Genomic DNA, 17,825 nt, shown 5'->3' with positions numbered 1-17,825 from the left:
TAGTTTTTCCAGAAATTCTATTATTTGTATTGATATAGTGTCTATTAATAGCAGTAATATGTAACCTGTTGCTACTGTGTAGCTCATTCTTTTTTCTGACCCTATGACGAGAATTTGTCCTCCATTGGGTAACTTGTAAGTTCTAGAATTCCACATCTCTCGTAGTCCAAGCTATAGCCAGCTTGCCCATGATCACTATCGTTCATATTTTTTCCAGTCACAGATGTGACTGTTGCTTAAATTTACATAAAAAAGAAATCACTTTTGCATCATATGTAAAAGACACTATTCTGGCATTTTCTTTATGGGCGTCATTTAGAGATAGCATGGAATTACTCTTGCTGTCCAAATTTAGCTCTGTATCAAGTTGCAATTTGTCTGATTTCATTTTGCATAACTTTGCATTTAGATTCTTATTCCACAGGAGTGTTAGTATAACTGTTATCATTTGAAAATTATCTTCTAGCTTTTGTTATCACTATCATGATTGCTGAAAATGGTCTGTGGACTCATCTTGATCATGTTTTATGGTTTTATTACAGTAACAAGTCATTGGAATTCACATTCCTTTTAATGTGACTTGTGCAACTTTTACCTTGGAAAAGCAGGTTGTGCACCAGTTTTTCCTTATATGTTTTTCATTAATGATCAAACTTCAGTTTATTCCCAAAAGTTAGTATAGGATAGTGTTCCTTGATATTATTCTTACTATGAACAATCTTGCCAAGCTCGGTTTATGTTTGCTAATTATTCATCTTGCATAGTTCTTGAATAAGCCTGTTTTACATTATATTCAATTTATCTTCAGTCCTTTTGCTTAATATTCAGTATTCAGCTTAGAATTGTTTACCTTTTTGCATTTAAACATAAGTAAATATTTGTATTCTTTGAGACAACACCTAGAAAAGATGGGGTCTTGCCATTGTAATCTTAGTACATGTAAATACATTCTTATATAATACATGTACTTACATAGAACTTTTTGTAAATCTTCATTGCAACGTTTTCTTGCAACAATGGCTAAGCAGGGTGTGGGTAGATGTAGTCAAAGGAAGGCCTATGGACACCCACCCCACTTGCCCATCTTGTACAGGCTGCAAAGGATATATGGTTGTCCCTTGTGCAGCTCATGGTCAGACGAGGTCCAGGACTACACTGAACACAGACATAATTAAAAAGAAAGTAAAAAAGTTCCTTCCATGTCTTCCTCAGAATTGTGGGATTTTTCTTTCTCTGAGTCCCATGGGTCACAAGGAAGGATTATCATTGTCTCCCGAGATTCTTAGGATTAGTAGGTCCCCTCCAAAGGAAGGTAATAATTGGGTGGAGTCGTTCCTGCCCATTAGAGAAGTGTAGCGTTCTCCCCATTTCATGAGGGCAGATACTGAATTGATCCCTCCCATTAAAGATTAGCAAAAAAGACCCACTCTGTTCCACTAAGACAGAGAGTTAGTTCCACCATCCCTTGATGGATGAGTAATACCCTCTTCCATTCAGAAGTGAAAAGATTGAGTTGCACACCCTCCCCTTGTGAATTGCACTGCCAAGTGTGGGACGAGCTACTCGCTTGCAACTTGGTGCTGGCCAAAAGAGAGTTGTGTCCCACCCTTGGGGTCACCAGGAGCAGTTCCTTCTTAGTCAGTGGGATCCATTGATGGAAGAGGGATTGGGAACCTGGTAAGGAAAGAGCTTTGACATAAATCTATCAGCTCTTAGTAGGGGCCTTGGTACAGATATGAGTCTCCTGACTGGTTAATGAGCAGTCCCTAGCTTATGTGTACTGGTCAGCAGTCATTGGAGCCCCTACGATATGAGGTTAGAGATCATATTGAGACCTCTTCTCTTGGGATGTAGTTTCATCCTGATGTGGATTGAGAATCAGTGTACAGATGCCAGACTAGGGAAGGGAATGGGACCTTCCACTGCAGGGAAGTGATTGGCCCTGCATGCAGCCATGGACTTCAGGGTCTTTGGCCACATGGTGGAGAGGTCAATGCTGCAGTTTGTGGTCATTCATCTTAAAAGAGTGGGGTCAAAAAGGGACAGAATGTTATCTCTGTGAGAGGAATTATTAGTAAAGGTCCCTCTTACTGCATGTCTTGCCCACATCAGAGACATTAGGTCACATAGTTCTGTCTTGTAGGAGTGAGATCAGGATGGAGTGCATGATCCGTTCTGTTCTCTTTAATTTGCACAAGTTTGATACAGAATAGACTTAGGTGGAACCCTCTCCCTTCAGGTCCCCTGCCTCCATCCATCTGTCAGTCAAGGCAGCAGAAGAGGAAGAGATGTCTTCTTTTGACAAAGAAGTTAACAAGGTTTACCATCTTTTGCCCTGTGCTATGTGCAACAAGCCTTCAGGCTGCAATGACACTAAAATTCTTTCCAGCCTGGAGAAACTTTCTGAGGCTAACTTTAGACCAGACCTCTTTTTGCTTCCTCACTTGGCTACAGTTTTAAAAGTGGTTTCAGAGATGTTTAGTAAGGGTCAGGGCATTGCTAGGAAACATAGTGGGTGGTCTGTCCCCCTCCCCTTTTATATTGAGAACCTTGGTCTCAGTAGCTATCTATAGGGTTTACCCCTTTCTGGCAAATTTAAATTCCCACTTTTGATTCTAAAAAGGCACAAGTGGGTACTTCCACGGGACCTTGGCTCACCTTTTAGTTAAAAGGCTGCATACTATAGACATAAAGGCTTAATTGCTGAACTCACTTGAACAAATATTTATGATGAACACTCTCCATTCAAACAAAAGAGCCTTAAGCTTGAAATCAGCAAGAATATAGGTCTGTTTCAGTCATATCTGCCTGACTTTGGTATTATGCATCCTGGGTTCAATCCTTAATAGCAGAAATCCATTCTCATATCCTGATAGTAATACACTCCCAAGATCCTAAGTATGGTAATTTATGGTTTGTAACTGCTAATCTTTGCTTAGGCATGTTAAATATTTATGTGACATTTCCTGCAATATAGCATATTAAAGTTCTATTTTTACAAAATCTGGTAATTGAAATGGTGGTACATGTAGATGTAAATGTAATATGGTTTATGATCATATTTTATCAGTTGAAACCATCTGTAATTTATGTTTAAGAAATTTTCTAAACACATCTATGCAGTTGTTTACTCCGAGAGGACTCAAAACCATTTGTGCAAATTCTAACTTATAATCAAATTAATTTTATGGAAATCACTCACTGTCTCTCCTTCATATTTTTGTTGTATAAAACAGTAGTTATAATAGTTGACCATCATGGTTTGAGTTGTTTACCCTCTTTGCTCTGTCATTTGTTTCAAATATGCTTACCTTTTCACAAAAAGCTAATGTCTATTTAAACTGTATCCTTCTGATAAGGTAAGGTGTTATGGTACTTTCAAATCTACATTTTCTGAAAATTGTTAAGCACTGCTGGAATTGTACAGCACTGTCTGTAATGCTGAAGGTGATGGTGACATTTGTGCCACTTGCACTAGACACAAATGGTGAATGCACTAGCTATCAAGGATTGTAAACAAGTTGTATTTGTAAATTGTCATGGGAAATACAGAGTTTTGTCTTCAGTATGTATATTAAAATGAATTGTTAATGATACTTAAAAATTGAAAATGTAAAGCTTCTTTCAATTTTAGCTTAGTAATTTCACAGAAAAAGTAACAATGTATTAACTCTCTTCATTTCTGTATTGCTATTTTGTTTTAATTAAACAGTCAAAATAAAGCATCTTTCCTTGTCCCTAATTATATTTTCATCATAAGCATAACTGACATCCAAGTTATTTTTTTGAGAGGGAAAAATTATTTCGTAACACTTTGAAGCTTAAAAAAAAGATTTTCAATTAATTGCAAGATTTAATTTGAAAATTGAACAATCAGTCATATGCCTTGTTTTAATTGATTTACCAGACATCTTTATATTCAGATTTTATAGATATTTTTAGATAAAAAGCATACTTTATGATTTTTATTGGAAATAATGTCCAGCACTTCATAAACAACATTTACTGACAGTTTTGTTTCCCGGTTAACAGTGCAAGCTAAAAGACTTAACAGGGAGAAGATAGATGATGCAAGAATTGCAAGAACTGGTGAGTACTGGCATTGTAAATTCAGGTACCATTTTTGTTGTTGGTGTAAAGTTATATTTGGTTTTCATTATGGTTTCCATTTATAGATGCAAAATAATAATATGTAGTGACATTATTTTAAGGATTTATGCAATTTTATTTTTCTTCTTTGAAGATTCTTGGAGGGCCAAATCCAGAATTTTATCTATAAAAGTTTGATTTTTCAGAGGAATGGATTGTTTTGCTTACAATGAATAACATATTTTTTATTTTCATTGAAAAGTGCACTGTATGTTTTGATAAAGTGAGGGGCTATTGAACCACAAAACGACCTCTAAATCTAACACAGGTAACATTTCTTCCATTTTTTGTTTTCTGTACTGAAAATTCTTGCATGTACATGCAGATCTCTTTTATTGGACAGTGTATAAACCACTGTTATTAAAATCCCAAAATATCTGCCTTTAAAATATTTATTTAGCAACAGTCATATCAATAACCCTAAAACTAAATTGAAAGTTTCAGAATGGTTTGAATTTAGTGTTATGGAGGAAGTATTATGGAGGAAGAAGGAAGTATGTTGTATGCCACACCATTGGGTAAATTACCTGAGGGAAGAAGGAAATTTAAGGAAGAACTGCTTGAGTTCTGTTATCTAAGGTCAGAACATTTTCAAAATAAATTTCAGACATTTTTCTTTTGAAACTGCAGTTGAATCAGATTGCACAATTTATCAATATTAAATCTATCTGTGTGAATGTAGGAGTGTTGTTAGTCAAAATATAAAATTTCATGTGGATCTGACTCTGGGTGGCATGATTACAAAAGATTTTTTCTAATGTATCAAAACCAATGAAATTTTCCAGTTCTCTAATGGATTATTATAATACAGAACATTCATATTTAAAAATATGATTAAAAATATGAAAACTTTTGCTCTATTTTTGAATTACTGACTTAAATTCACCACCTCCTTTCTCAGTTCCCATATTGTTAGCCATCCACTGCAGATGCACTTTAACATCATCAAGGTCAAACATGAAAGCCTAAATAATAAAGGTCAGATTTGCTGCAACATAGAGGCAAGTAGCAGTCTTTTTTTTACCAATAGGAAGGAACTTGAATTTTAATACAAGAGCTTAAAAACTATTACTTTTAAAGAGCTATCTATGCATGTGACCCTCTGTCAGTCCAAGATATCCCCCTAACAAACATAGTTTATTGTTATGACACTCTGTCACTAAAAAATACAGGTAAAACCCGTTATAATGTGATGCTCGGGGTCCAAAGAATAACACTGCGGTATAAGCAGGATTGCATTAACAAATTTTTCGAAAAAACTTCCCAATAGAAAATGTGCATTGAAATTTCAATGACATCAGTTTTAACTAATCCCTTGATCAAATATTGTTTGTTTTCTTCGACGGGTTTCATCCGACATCAGATATATTTCAGTTCTGAATTGTATACATGACAATATGGTGGAAATGGCGCACAGTGAAGTTAAGGCAACATTAATTTGCAGTGCTGGGATTAAAAATCTGCTATCAATATGAATAATCGGCTTTTCCAAGAGTATGTTTTTAGGATGTTTAAAAGAGAGGTCACCTTAAATTAAAAAATAAGAGCTATGCTGCCGTCACATTATAACAAATCGCATTATAATGGGTTTTACCTGTATTCTGTGACAAAGTCCTAAAACTGTTTCAAACAAATTGATGCCATGAAAATTTTAGTCTTCAATGCAGTTTAATGTGCATTTATTTTCTTCCTCTTTTCCCTTAAATTAAAATTATTATTGGTCTTTGTAAATGAAGTATCCATGATGTCTAATATCATCAGGATTTATTTGCTACAACCCTTTATCCAAAGTCCTTGTGAAACATGATAAATATCAAGGACTGTTGTTAAATCAGATCTGCATAATCTACTCTAGCCAGGGACATATATGTGGCTTGGACTGATAAAGTCTAGAAGGGTCAGAAAATGAGTTGCTACTGTATTTATCATGTTATAAAATGCATCTAACTACACACAATATAGAATCAGGCCTTGGAAGTCATCAAACTCTTGAGACTGAGTTTGATCCTGAAATTTCTTTTGACCAATCATAGCAGAAGTTGCATTGGTAAGGTCATTTCTGATTGGCAGATAGTGGAAACTCAATCCCAGACTAAAGTTTGGAGTTGTAGCATCGTTTGAAATATAATGTGTCAGGGTCTGCACTACTCTTGAAATCATGAATGGATAGCATTGACCATGCTCTGCCAGTACATTATGTAACAATCAGATCTGGGTCTCAAATTTTTGCACTTGGGTCTGCATTTTACATGGACAAATATGACATTTCTCTACAGTACCAATGTGTCTGTAGAGGAGTTTCTTTTGATCATTTTACTTTTACATTGGTCTAAAGCCAGAAACATATGTATGTGATTTGGATTGCTATGGTCAACAAGGTTCAGATAAATGTCTATGGTGGATGCTTATTAGCTTTACTGGTCATAGGCTTGAGAAATTTATGGGATGGTCTGTTGTCCATCGTCCATTTGCACATTGTGTATTTTTCCTTCAACTCATGCATGTTATAGATATGACTCCTATACTATTTGGATGGTTGCCACACAAAAAAACATTTTGTTTTTAAATTGTATGGATGCCAAGAACTAGGTATAGCCAGTCCATATTGATTTGAAAGTTAAAAATTCAAAGGTCACTAAAGGTATGAAAAGTTTGATATATACAAAATATATTATAGATACATTTTCTCTTGCTATTTCTTATCAGTTTCCATAGTTGAGTTCCTGTTAGTGAAGGTTGTTGTTGTTGTAGTTGTTGTAGGGTCAACTCCATTTTTCAGCACATGATAGGCTATACATGGTGGCCAGTATTAATGGTGGAGGAAGATTCCAGGAGAACCCCGGAAAGAACCACCAACCCATGAGAAGCTACTGGCAAGCTTTCTAACATACCCACATTGGCCGAATCCGAGACTTGAACCCATGCAGACAGCAGTGAGATGGCAGTGATCCGTAACGGAGAGTGCTTTCAACCACTCAGCCACCCCCCTCACCCCCCCCACCCCCGTTAGTGAAGGCAGATCCCTATTGGTTTTGGGTCAGAATTTTAGAATTCATGGTCACTGTACACAAAAGTTGAATTTGTGTCAATGAAAATGTTCAAGTTTTATAAGGGTACCCTTCTTGTAGTCATCACATGCAATTTTTTGGATATTTATTTATTTATGATAATTGTTTATGCTTCCTAGATTGAAAGATGATTATTCAGCATTATTTTTCAGGTGACTATGTGTTAATAGTACATGATGTGACAAACCCACCATTCCTTGAAAGAAACCTGGACCCAGCATTCCTGCTCATAAAACTGAGGAAACCTAAGAGAGAAAAAGTGAAAAAGGAGCCAAAACCAAAGTATGTGATGTGACATCGCTTTGCTACTAACAAAAACTGTGTGGATTTTTTTTAATAACATCTCAAAAAATCTGGAACCACATCATTTATTATTTTTTATTTTGATTAGCTTCAAATGTATCATTCTCTTTGATTCGCTACAACTGAAAAGCTATGAGAAATATTACATTTTTGGACTTTTTGCATTTATTTGTAAATGCAGAAATTTACATGTCGTATTAAAACATCTATTTTGTATACAAAGTATGACATTACGAAATAGATAAATGAAACATGTATAATTTATATTAAAATTAAAGTTTGCCCCGTTTGATTTAGCACTAAAATTGAAAATCACAAGATCTAAAGCACAAACCTTTTTCAGAATTAGATGATGCACAAAACAAATGTTTTACAGCATGATCTCATCCATTCAATATTTAGTCAGTACAATCAAATCCTGCCAATAATGGACACTCCAGAGACCAGCCCAATTCTGTATGGACAGATATGTTATTGAATGCCATGGGTAATAATCCCCTACACTCTTTTATCATCTGTGGCCATCTTTGCTGAAATTTCCTCAATTTTGTTTGAGTAACATAAACAAAAATATGTCATAGACAATGCAATGCAGCAATCTCTAACACAATAATGAAAGTGCCAGTTTTATTAAAGTGACTGTGCATTGAAGAAAAACTTTGATTGGCTTATTCAAACAGCATGAAAAGTCATGTTTGGTTACAATGGCATGAAAACTGACTCACACTCATGGTGATTAAATAAGCAGATTTATGCATATTCATGAGAAATTAAAAAAATCTCTGGTCAGGTGACCACAAATGATAAAAGAGTGTAGCAGATTACATGACGGGAAAGATGTCCTTTACATTGAGTTTAAAAATTATCATTGATGTAAGAAAATAAACACATCAATGTTGTCCTCTGTGAGGTGTCCTCTCTGTGGTTGTATCTGCTAATGTAGGTTTTATTGTATAAGGTGGATATGCTGTCATTATAAAACTTCTTAGATTTTGTATCTATAACATAATGGGGAGGGAGGGGTTGTCATTGAAACTGAGATTCGAAGTTGAATGTGATTTCAGATTTGGAATGGTGTAACATCACCATTAGATGCATGTCTGAAGCAACTGATGTAGAATTCTTCTTTACAAAGACCTTATGTGCTTCTATGCATCTGTTTGAATTAAATTCTCAATAGTAGTGCTTCTTACATTCTTTGTTGAATATCATACACAGAATGGGAACTTTTATACATGTGACTGTTTTTTTCTGTTCAAATTTACATACTGATTTACTGCTGATTTTGTTGTTGTAAAGTAGCATATTGCACATCCTTTATAAAACTTATATTTTACAAAAGATAGATAAATTGGTCATGACTTGATTAGAATGAAATTGATGTAAAATTGCATCTATACTGAAATACTAAAAAGAATGGCTTAATCTGAAAAAATTTAAATTGATTTCATTTTGAGTTACCAGGAATGTAAAAAATATAAAAGATTATTTAAAAGTCACAAAAGAATAATCACACTAGATTAACAGTGAATACCTTTACTTGAATTTAACAATATATATGGATTATTCTTGACATTCAGACTGGTTTTATTTTGTTGTACTCTTGAAAATTTCTTGCCCATGATAACAATTTCATTTCATTTAGCAATTAAATGTTTGTCTTTTCATCTGTTTTTGCAAGAAGCTGTAGATTTTCTTTCTCTGTATTATAGTACTTTGTATTATTTTAAATCTTTCATGTATTCCTCCTATCTTTTTAATGTTCCTTGTACTCAGCATGGTGCTTTCTAAATATACTTATCTTTACCTGTATAATGAATTTTATGTCTTAATTTACTAGAAATCCAGTCAAGTTATGTATGATACAAAGTTACTTCAAAGTTCATTCCATCTGTTATGATAACTGTTTTTATATATGTTTTCATGCTTGATTTGTTATCACATGTCAAAAAATGACTAAATGGTTATGAACATATATCTTGCCAGTTGAAAAAATATTTGAAATTATATTGTTAAAGCCATGTTTTCATGGGGAAATTTGCTCATTAATGTTTGTCTGTCTTTTTTGTGTTTTGTTTTCTTTTGCACTAATAGTTTTGAGATCAGATTCGTACATGCAGTTGTCATTGTATTCATGATCAATCACAAATCAGTATTTGTCTGATTTCCACAGGCAACTGTTTCTGTCACTTAGTAGCATATATTCTACTCCATTATAGACAAAACTGGATAAAGAGAGTGTATTCACCAAGATCTCAAATGATTTTGATGACTTGGTCAAGAGAATGTAAAATTTACTTTCATTGGTTTCAGTCATACTTCATGACAACTCATGGATTACATAGAAATCTAATATACATTTTAATCAACATATTTAGCACTTTCATAATTTAAGTGTGCATGTAGGAGCTGCATTTGCACAGTTCTTGTGCATAGGGTTCATGACATGAGGCATTCAGGTTAAGCTCCTCCCCAGACCAGGTCAAGTTGGCCGTGTCATGTCTTTGGGCCAGATGCTTGACTCAAGTCACCTCAGTACAGTATAGCTGTCCATGTCTTGATATAGCACCAATGTATCAGCCAGTAAACATACACAATTTACACATGAATGCATGTAGAATGGACTGGTACCTTCATGCAAGCAGTTTATTAAATAGGACTTCAACATGTAATACAAACAAGGACCGAACGTAGCATAATTAAATAGAATTTGTTTCGCATTCACATTGCCCATTTAAAAATATGTTCAAGCTTTAGAGCTGAAATGGACTATTTTTAGGGGTTGATTTTAGAAACTTGGAAGGAAATTTATTCAACTTTGACATGTACACAAAAATATAGGCCAGTAAGGGCCACCATAAGTTCATGTGGCATACTCTTGGATTGCTTATTAATTTTGGTCATAGTTCATTGGATTTTAAATGCTGGTTAGAATTCCTATATATTATTATTGGATAAAACATCAGTATGCCAGAAATAACTTGTCTTGCCATGTAAACTTATAAGTTGAACTGCACACAACATAGATCCTGATCTACCATTGCATAAGATGCTGGAAGACCAGGTCTGTGTTGTTTGTTCTACTGATTACTCCTAACAAATTGAACAAACCCAAATGTGCTGGCACATTATGCAATGGCAGATCTGGGTCTGAGCAGTTTGCAGTTGGACTTGACTTATAAGTAAGTATACATGGCAAGTTTCCCACAGTGTGCTTTTTCTAAGTGACCACTCTGGTGGACTAGTGGTTAGAGCATCTGCCTCAGATGCAGGAGGTCATAGGTTCGAACCCTGGCCAAGTCATACCAAAGACTTATAAAAAATGGTGCTAACAGCTGCAATGTTAGTTGCACAGTATTAAGTGGTTAGTGTTAGGACTGGTTGGCCTGGTGTCAGGATAATGTAACTGGGTGGGACATCATGCTGCATGTTTGCAGCATTATGCCCCAGTGCTAGACATCACTATTAACTGCCACACTGCAGACATCATAGTGATATGACTGAAAAATTGCTAAAGCTATGTTAACAATCCAGATGACACACACACACATGCTCTTTTTCTAAGCAACCCCATTAGAAAACTGTCATTAGTTACCAATCATAAACAATTTCAGAAGACTTTTCCACAATATTTATCCTCAGCTTTCTTTGTTTTAATTGATCCTAAAAAATTGATGTGAGGATTACTTGAATTAAACTATCATTTACGATCAGATGGTTCAAGCTCAAGTAATTAAAACTACTGGTACTTTATATCTTATATTGTCCAAATTTTCTGGTTCTGTTACTCATTATCAGGAGTCTTGTACATATAAATTAAGCCCCATTTACTTTTTTAAGTCTATATAATTTCCTCGCATTTCTTTGCAAATGATTTAAAGGTATTATGTGGGTTCGCAGAGTTAAAAATTATGACAAGTCCCCAGCAAACCATGCATTGATAGATTTCAAGAAAATACAGTGAAATCTCTCAAGACCTCAGGAAAATAAAATCCCAGTGAGACGATGTGATGGTTTTTGTTCTAAAATTTTCCATTTTTAATTACAATAAACATAATCTCAGTAAACCAAAATTCTTTTACTCTTTAAACAACAAGAAACTGAGTCCCTTGTATCCAATTTCACAATAAAATTGACCTCATAAAACTGAAAATTGATGAGAGCCTGTTCCATTACCAATGATCTTTGAACAGACTACATTGTATGTGTGATTAGGATTTTTAACGTAGCTTTAACAGTTTTTCAGCCATATAGCTACGATGTCTGCAGTGTGGCAGTTTATAGCGATGCCTAGCACTGGGGCATCATGCCGCAGACATGTAGCATGACGTCCCACCCAGCCACATTATCCTGACACCAGGTTGACCAGTCCTAACACTAACCTCCTAATGCTGAGCACCTAGTGAGGTAGCTGTTAGTGCCAATTTTGTAAGTCTTGAACAGACTATAGCTATACAAAGTAAAATAAACTAAAGTATAGAAACGTATACTAATGCAGTGAAATCATAATTACAATTACCATATTTACTTGCATATAAGACAGATCCAACTGTACACAACATAGACCCTGATCTGCAATAACATAATGTACCAGAAGATCAGAATCTGTGTTGCTTGTCCTAACAAATTGCAAAGACCCAGATCTGCCTGTGCATTATGCAATGGTAGATCTAGGTCTGTACAGTTTGCAGTTGTATCCAACTCATTTGTGAGTATATGCGGTAATATCAATTTAAAAAATGTACTGGCTATTCCTATTTGTCAAAACAAAAAAATATTTACTTATATTTAATAGTTCAACTAATCACATCACATTCTTAGGTGACAACTGAACATCACAGTAAGCAAAAAATAACAAACTACTTTTGGTCCATAGGGGGTTCTATTGTCTCAAGAGGTCTTGCTTTATTATTATTATTATTATTTTTAATTACATTTAATTCGGTTATATAAGTATAAATTTAAAGACTTCCATACTTCAAATTTTATCTACAGCCCTTACAATAAAAGTCTTAAAAATCTATTGTAAGGAAATTTTTGGGAATCTTTTAAACAGAAATTCTCAAGTTCAGAGTTTAATTCCCATGATGCCCAGAATATTCAGAAGTTTTACACGTTAAGTTTCTAGAGTCAGTATATCTTTAGCCCAATTTTCAATTATTATTTCTCATATTAGATAGAATTAAGTGAAAACTGGACTACATAAAATAGTCTTTTTTTTCAGCGGTTAAGAAACTGTTCACATACTCCAACAATATGCATGTATTTTTACTTCCCTTTTTTAATAATAAGAGTCTTTGATGCTCAAAAATAAGCAGAAATAGATATAATGGCTTACTGCAATAAAAAGAGTAAGATATTCAGAAAAATAAAACACGTGTTCACACACACATGCACACATTAAGAACCAAGGACATTAATGGAATGTAGATAGGCCTTAATTTGTAATCAAACACATGAAAATCTAATATTTTTAGTGTGCAGGAGAGATACTTTGCATGTTTGGGGTGAATATTTTTTACACAAATCTAGGGTTGGATCTCGGAGAAGCTTTCAGCATGTTATGAACTACTGCTAATTAGGATAAAATAATTAAATGTTTTTTTTTTTATAACAGCACAAGGTTAATGAAAGTTAATGGTCAGAGAAATGCTCAAATCTGTCTTTGATTTCATCTACATGTATTTTCTAGGTTCACATCTTTAAAGAAATCAAAGACAAATTAAACTGGATGAGTATGTCTCCCAGCAGGTTCTTTTTCTCTTTATCTTTTGAAAATGCAAATGTAGAACTCGATTCAGAGCTGTGTGAATAGATGACAAATCATATATTGAATCCCACATAGTAACATGATCACTTTCCTATGACAAAATGGGGAAGGCTGAGCTTAAAGATTTTTTATTTTAAAGATGCCAAAATCTTATAATTCCATGCCTCTAATACAAAAGTTTCAAACTTCCAGGCAACGTTTAAAATATGGTATCTGATGAAATCAATTTAACTGTATACATTTTCATTTTAATTCTCTTTCATTCACATAATGTGTATTTTAAAACTGCATTTTATGAATTGACGACATTATATTTTCTAGCATTTTTGCAATAACATACAATTTTCCTATAGACAAAAATACATACCTTCTATACTCACACATAAATCAGGTTTGTCCATCTGCATATGGCCAGTTTAAGGTCCTTGTAGGCCATAGGCATGTCTTGAATAAAATGATGGACTATGACATGACTGTGCCTCTTTGTGTATACACTTTTCAGTAATATGGTTTTGTAGACCCTAGCCATAGTGCTTACTGTGCCTATTGGATGATATAGTCCTAGGCATAGTGCTTACTGTGTCTATTGGATAATATGGCCCTAGGGACAGTGCTTACTGGGTCTATTGGATAATATGGCCCTAGGCATAATGCTTACTGTGTCTATTGGATGATATGGCCCTATGCATAGTACTTACTGTGTCTATTGGGTAATATGGCCCTAGGGACAGTGCTTACTGGGTCTATTGGATAATATGGCCCTAGGCATAATGCTTACTGTGTCTATTGGATAATATGGCCCTATGCATAGTGCTTACTGGGTCTACTGGATAATATGGCCCTAGGCATAGTGCCTTTTGGGTCTTTTGGATGATATAGTCCTAGGCATAGTGCTTACTGGGTCTATAGGATAATATGGCCCTGGGGGACAGTGCTCACTGGGTCTATTGGATAATATGGCCCTAGGCACAGTGCCTTTTATGTCTATTGGATGGTATGGCCATATGCACAGTGCTTACTAAATCTATTGGATAATATGGCCCTAAGCAAAGTGCTTACTTTGTTGGATAATATGGCCCTATGCATAGTGCTTACTGGATCTGTTGGGTAATATGGCCCTATGCATAGTGCTTACTGGATCTGTTGGATAATATGGCCCTAGGCACATTGCCTTTTGGGTCTGTTGGATGATATAGTCCTCGGCACAGTGCCTTTTTTGTCTGTTGGATAATATGGCCCTATGGACAGTGCTTACTGGGACTATTTGATAATATTGCCCCTTGGCACAGTGCTTACTGGGCCTATTGGATAATACGGCCTTGCAACTGAAATCAACAATGACTCAGAGCTGTTGTTGCTTATTCCAGGAGACCAGGATCTTCACTGTTTGAACTACTTATTATTCCTAACAAACTGCATAGACCCAAATCTGCTGGCACATGATGCAATATTAGAAATGGGTATGTGCAGTTTGCAGTTGGATCTGGCTTGTAAATGATTATATAGGGTATAAGTAGAACATCGAAACAGAAGGAAATGATGTAGGAAGCCATATTTACTTTACAAGATGCCAGCCTCTTCGTACCAGACAAAAATACCGTGTTAATGAGATACATATTTTCATTACTACGACATAGGAAAGTGTCTCATGAGCTGCAGTCTTTGTTTCTAAATTTATTTTTCTCATTTTGTTTAAGCATCCTAGTCAAAAGGGGACCAAGTGCATCATGCATATGCATATTAATAAATTTAGAATACACTTCTTCCAGCTTGTTAGCAGATAGCTACTCTCTGTATTGTTAGATTATTATATTTAAATGCTATAGTTCGATTCCATTTGATTGCTTTTAGTGGGTAGGTAGCTTAGGCTGCATACAGATTTTTTGATTGGTCAGGAACTTAGATATATGTTAAGTGTAAATAAGAAAACACCTATTGGTCAATCTCATTCTCTACTTAATACTACCAGGAAAATCAGTCTCTTTCTGTAGCCAGTTAACACTGACAGATGGTCAGTTAAGGGTTAACACTGACAGATGGTCAATTAATGGTTAGCACTGACAGATGGTCAATTAAGGGTTAACACTGACAGAAGGTCAATTAATGGTATGGTCAATTAATGGTTTACACTGACAGATGGTCAAAATAATGGTTAACACTTATGGATAGTCAATTAATGGTATGGTCAATTAATGGTTAGTGCTGACAGATGGTCCATGAAACTGTTATGCTTCACCTGTCAATCACTGTGTCAGGTAGCTGTCAATGTCTAGGGACCAATCAGATCAGGATAATGAAATCCAAGTTTAGACTAAAGAAAGGGTGCAGTCCCTTTCCTTATTGTGTGACCAGAGCCTTGAAGGAAAAACAACAAGATAAATTTCATTTTTCAAGGTACTGCAGATCTACTAAATGATGTCTTGGTTAAAGCCAAAAGGAAGAAATAAATGTGTGAAGTCAATGGGTGAAGCAATTCTGACATGGAGTCAAGACAGTTACTGACTGATAAAATGAACAGTTACTTTAATTTAGGTAACAGTTTTTTTGTAACAGTGCACACATCTACAAAAATATACTCCATGTGACTTTTATCCCCACTCTCATATTGTGCCAGAAAGTAGCATTAGAGTATTGTGGGCTAAGTATCAGAAAATAGTATTCATTTAAAAACCATGAGTTTAGGTAAGAAGGAACCTTTATATTTATTTGAGTTTAAGTAAAAAGGAACCTTTAATTTTATTTGAGTTTAAGTAAGAAGAAACCTTTAAGTTTAAATGAGTTTAGATAAGACGGAACCTTTAATTTTATTTGAGTCTAGGTAAGAAGGAACCTTTAAGTTTATTTGAGTTTAAGTAAAAAGGAACCTTTAAGTTTATTCGAATTTAGGTAAGAAGGAACCTTTAAGTTTACATGAGTTTAAGTAAGAAGGAACCTTTAATTTTTTTTAGCCTAGGTAAGAAGGAACCTTTAAGTTTATTTGAGTCTAGGTAAGAAGGAACCTTTAATTTTTTTTTAGTCTAGGTAAGAAGGAACCTTTAAGTTTATTTGAGTTTAAGTAAGAAGGAACCTTTAAGTTTACATGAGTTTAAGTAAGAAGGAACCTTTAATTTTATTTGAGTCTAGGTAAGAAGGAACCTTTAAGTTTATTTGAGTTTAAGTAAGAAGGAACCTTTAAGTTTGTTTGAGTTTAGGTAAGAAGGAACCTTTAAGTTTATTTGAGTCTAGGTAAGAAGGAACCTTTAAGTTTATTTGTGTTTAGGTAAGAAGAAACCTTTAAATTTATTTGAGTTTAGACAAGAAGACACCTTTAAGTTTATTTGAGTTTAGGTGAAAAGGAACCTTTAAGTTTATTTGACTACAGTCTTCATTCAAATGCCTTGAGTTTAAGTTAGAAGGAAACTTTAAATTTATTTGAATTTAAATTAATTTGTTTTAACCATTCTGCAATATTATTTAGCAAGCAGTAGCGATTGGTAGCAGAGGAGTGGGTTTTAACAAGTACAGATTGATTGCTACAACAAGTAGTATGCAGTAATTGCTTTCTTGCCATTTTAGAAGAGCTGCATGTACGTTTAGTCATTATAAAGTACGTCCAGACTGAAAGTCATATCTATGCAGTCATGGGGTTTCAACAGTTTTTCTTCAAGAGTATTGATATATTTTTGTATTTTAGACTAGACCCCTGAGAGGAATGGAGAATGCTCCGCCTACTCATTGGTGTGTGGTTCTTCAAAATGGGTCTTTTACGTTTTGAACAATTTCCCATTGATTGAAACAAGTCCTCTGTTTGCCCTACTTGGTCATGCAAGTTTTTATCTGGACACCCAAGTATGCAATGATTCAAACCTAGCTGGGAATAGAATGGGTCAGTGGTCCATTGCAATTTCTGTTAAATGATAATTGATTGATCAGTTATGTGACAAGGCAATATTATCCCCCACAATTCACAATTTTAAACATTAATATTTGTAGTGTGTGTGTGTGTGTGTGTGTGTGTGTCCCAGCCCTTCTAACTCAACTCTCAGAGGTAGCATTGCCAATCTAAATCTGTTGTGCACATCTACAGTCATGTTCCAAAGTCTGAAATTTCTGATGTGAACAACATAGGAGTTATTTGACATGACATATGCATGCACACCTGTCTGGATTATTGGAATGCATTTGAATAACTTTGACTTGAACTTCTTCACTTCCTGTGGATTATTAGAATGTATTTGAATAACTTTGACTTAAACTTCTTCACTTCCTGTGGAATATAGGAATCCATTTTAATAACTTTGACTTGAACTTCTTCACTTCCTGTGGATCGCTATAGTCAGCTACAAATCTCAGTAATTGCACTCTGCTCCTGGCAACCTTCTCTCTTTCCAGTTACATCCAATCAGATTTAGTTCAGCATCCACTGATCTATTCCTGCTGTACCAATTTCTGCTTCTAAGTGTATTCCAATCTAGCTCCACCTACATGGGTTGATTTGTTGGTCCATCTGTTATTTTCTCTCTGACTTCATTACCTACAGTTTCAGGCCAGAAGAT

The 17,825-nt window shown here is 34.8% G+C and overlaps 1 protein-coding gene across 10 annotated transcripts in view; it reads left to right on the top strand.

The window, feature by feature from the left end:
• Positions 1–17,825, top strand: part of LOC149780843 (MORN repeat-containing protein 1-like) — a 101,692-nt gene that overhangs the window by 73,220 nt on the left and 10,647 nt on the right. For all 10 annotated transcript variants that reach the window (XM_089937926.1, XM_089937918.1, XM_089937920.1 and 7 more), the window contains 2 exons: positions 4,033–4,089; positions 7,370–7,499. In XM_089937926.1, the coding sequence (XP_089794052.1) occupies positions 4,033–4,089; positions 7,370–7,499 (187 nt within the window). The remainder of the gene's footprint in view (positions 1–4,032; positions 4,090–7,369; positions 7,500–17,825) is intronic.

Source organism: Sinohyriopsis cumingii, chromosome 16, assembly GCF_028554795.1.
Source record: "Sinohyriopsis cumingii isolate HCF-2022 chromosome 16, ASM2855479v2, whole genome shotgun sequence".
NCBI lineage: Eukaryota > Metazoa > Mollusca > Bivalvia > Unionida > Unionidae > Sinohyriopsis > Sinohyriopsis cumingii.
The sequence above is the reverse complement of the archived record's forward strand: the minus strand, read 5'-3'. Positions and strand labels throughout refer to the sequence as shown.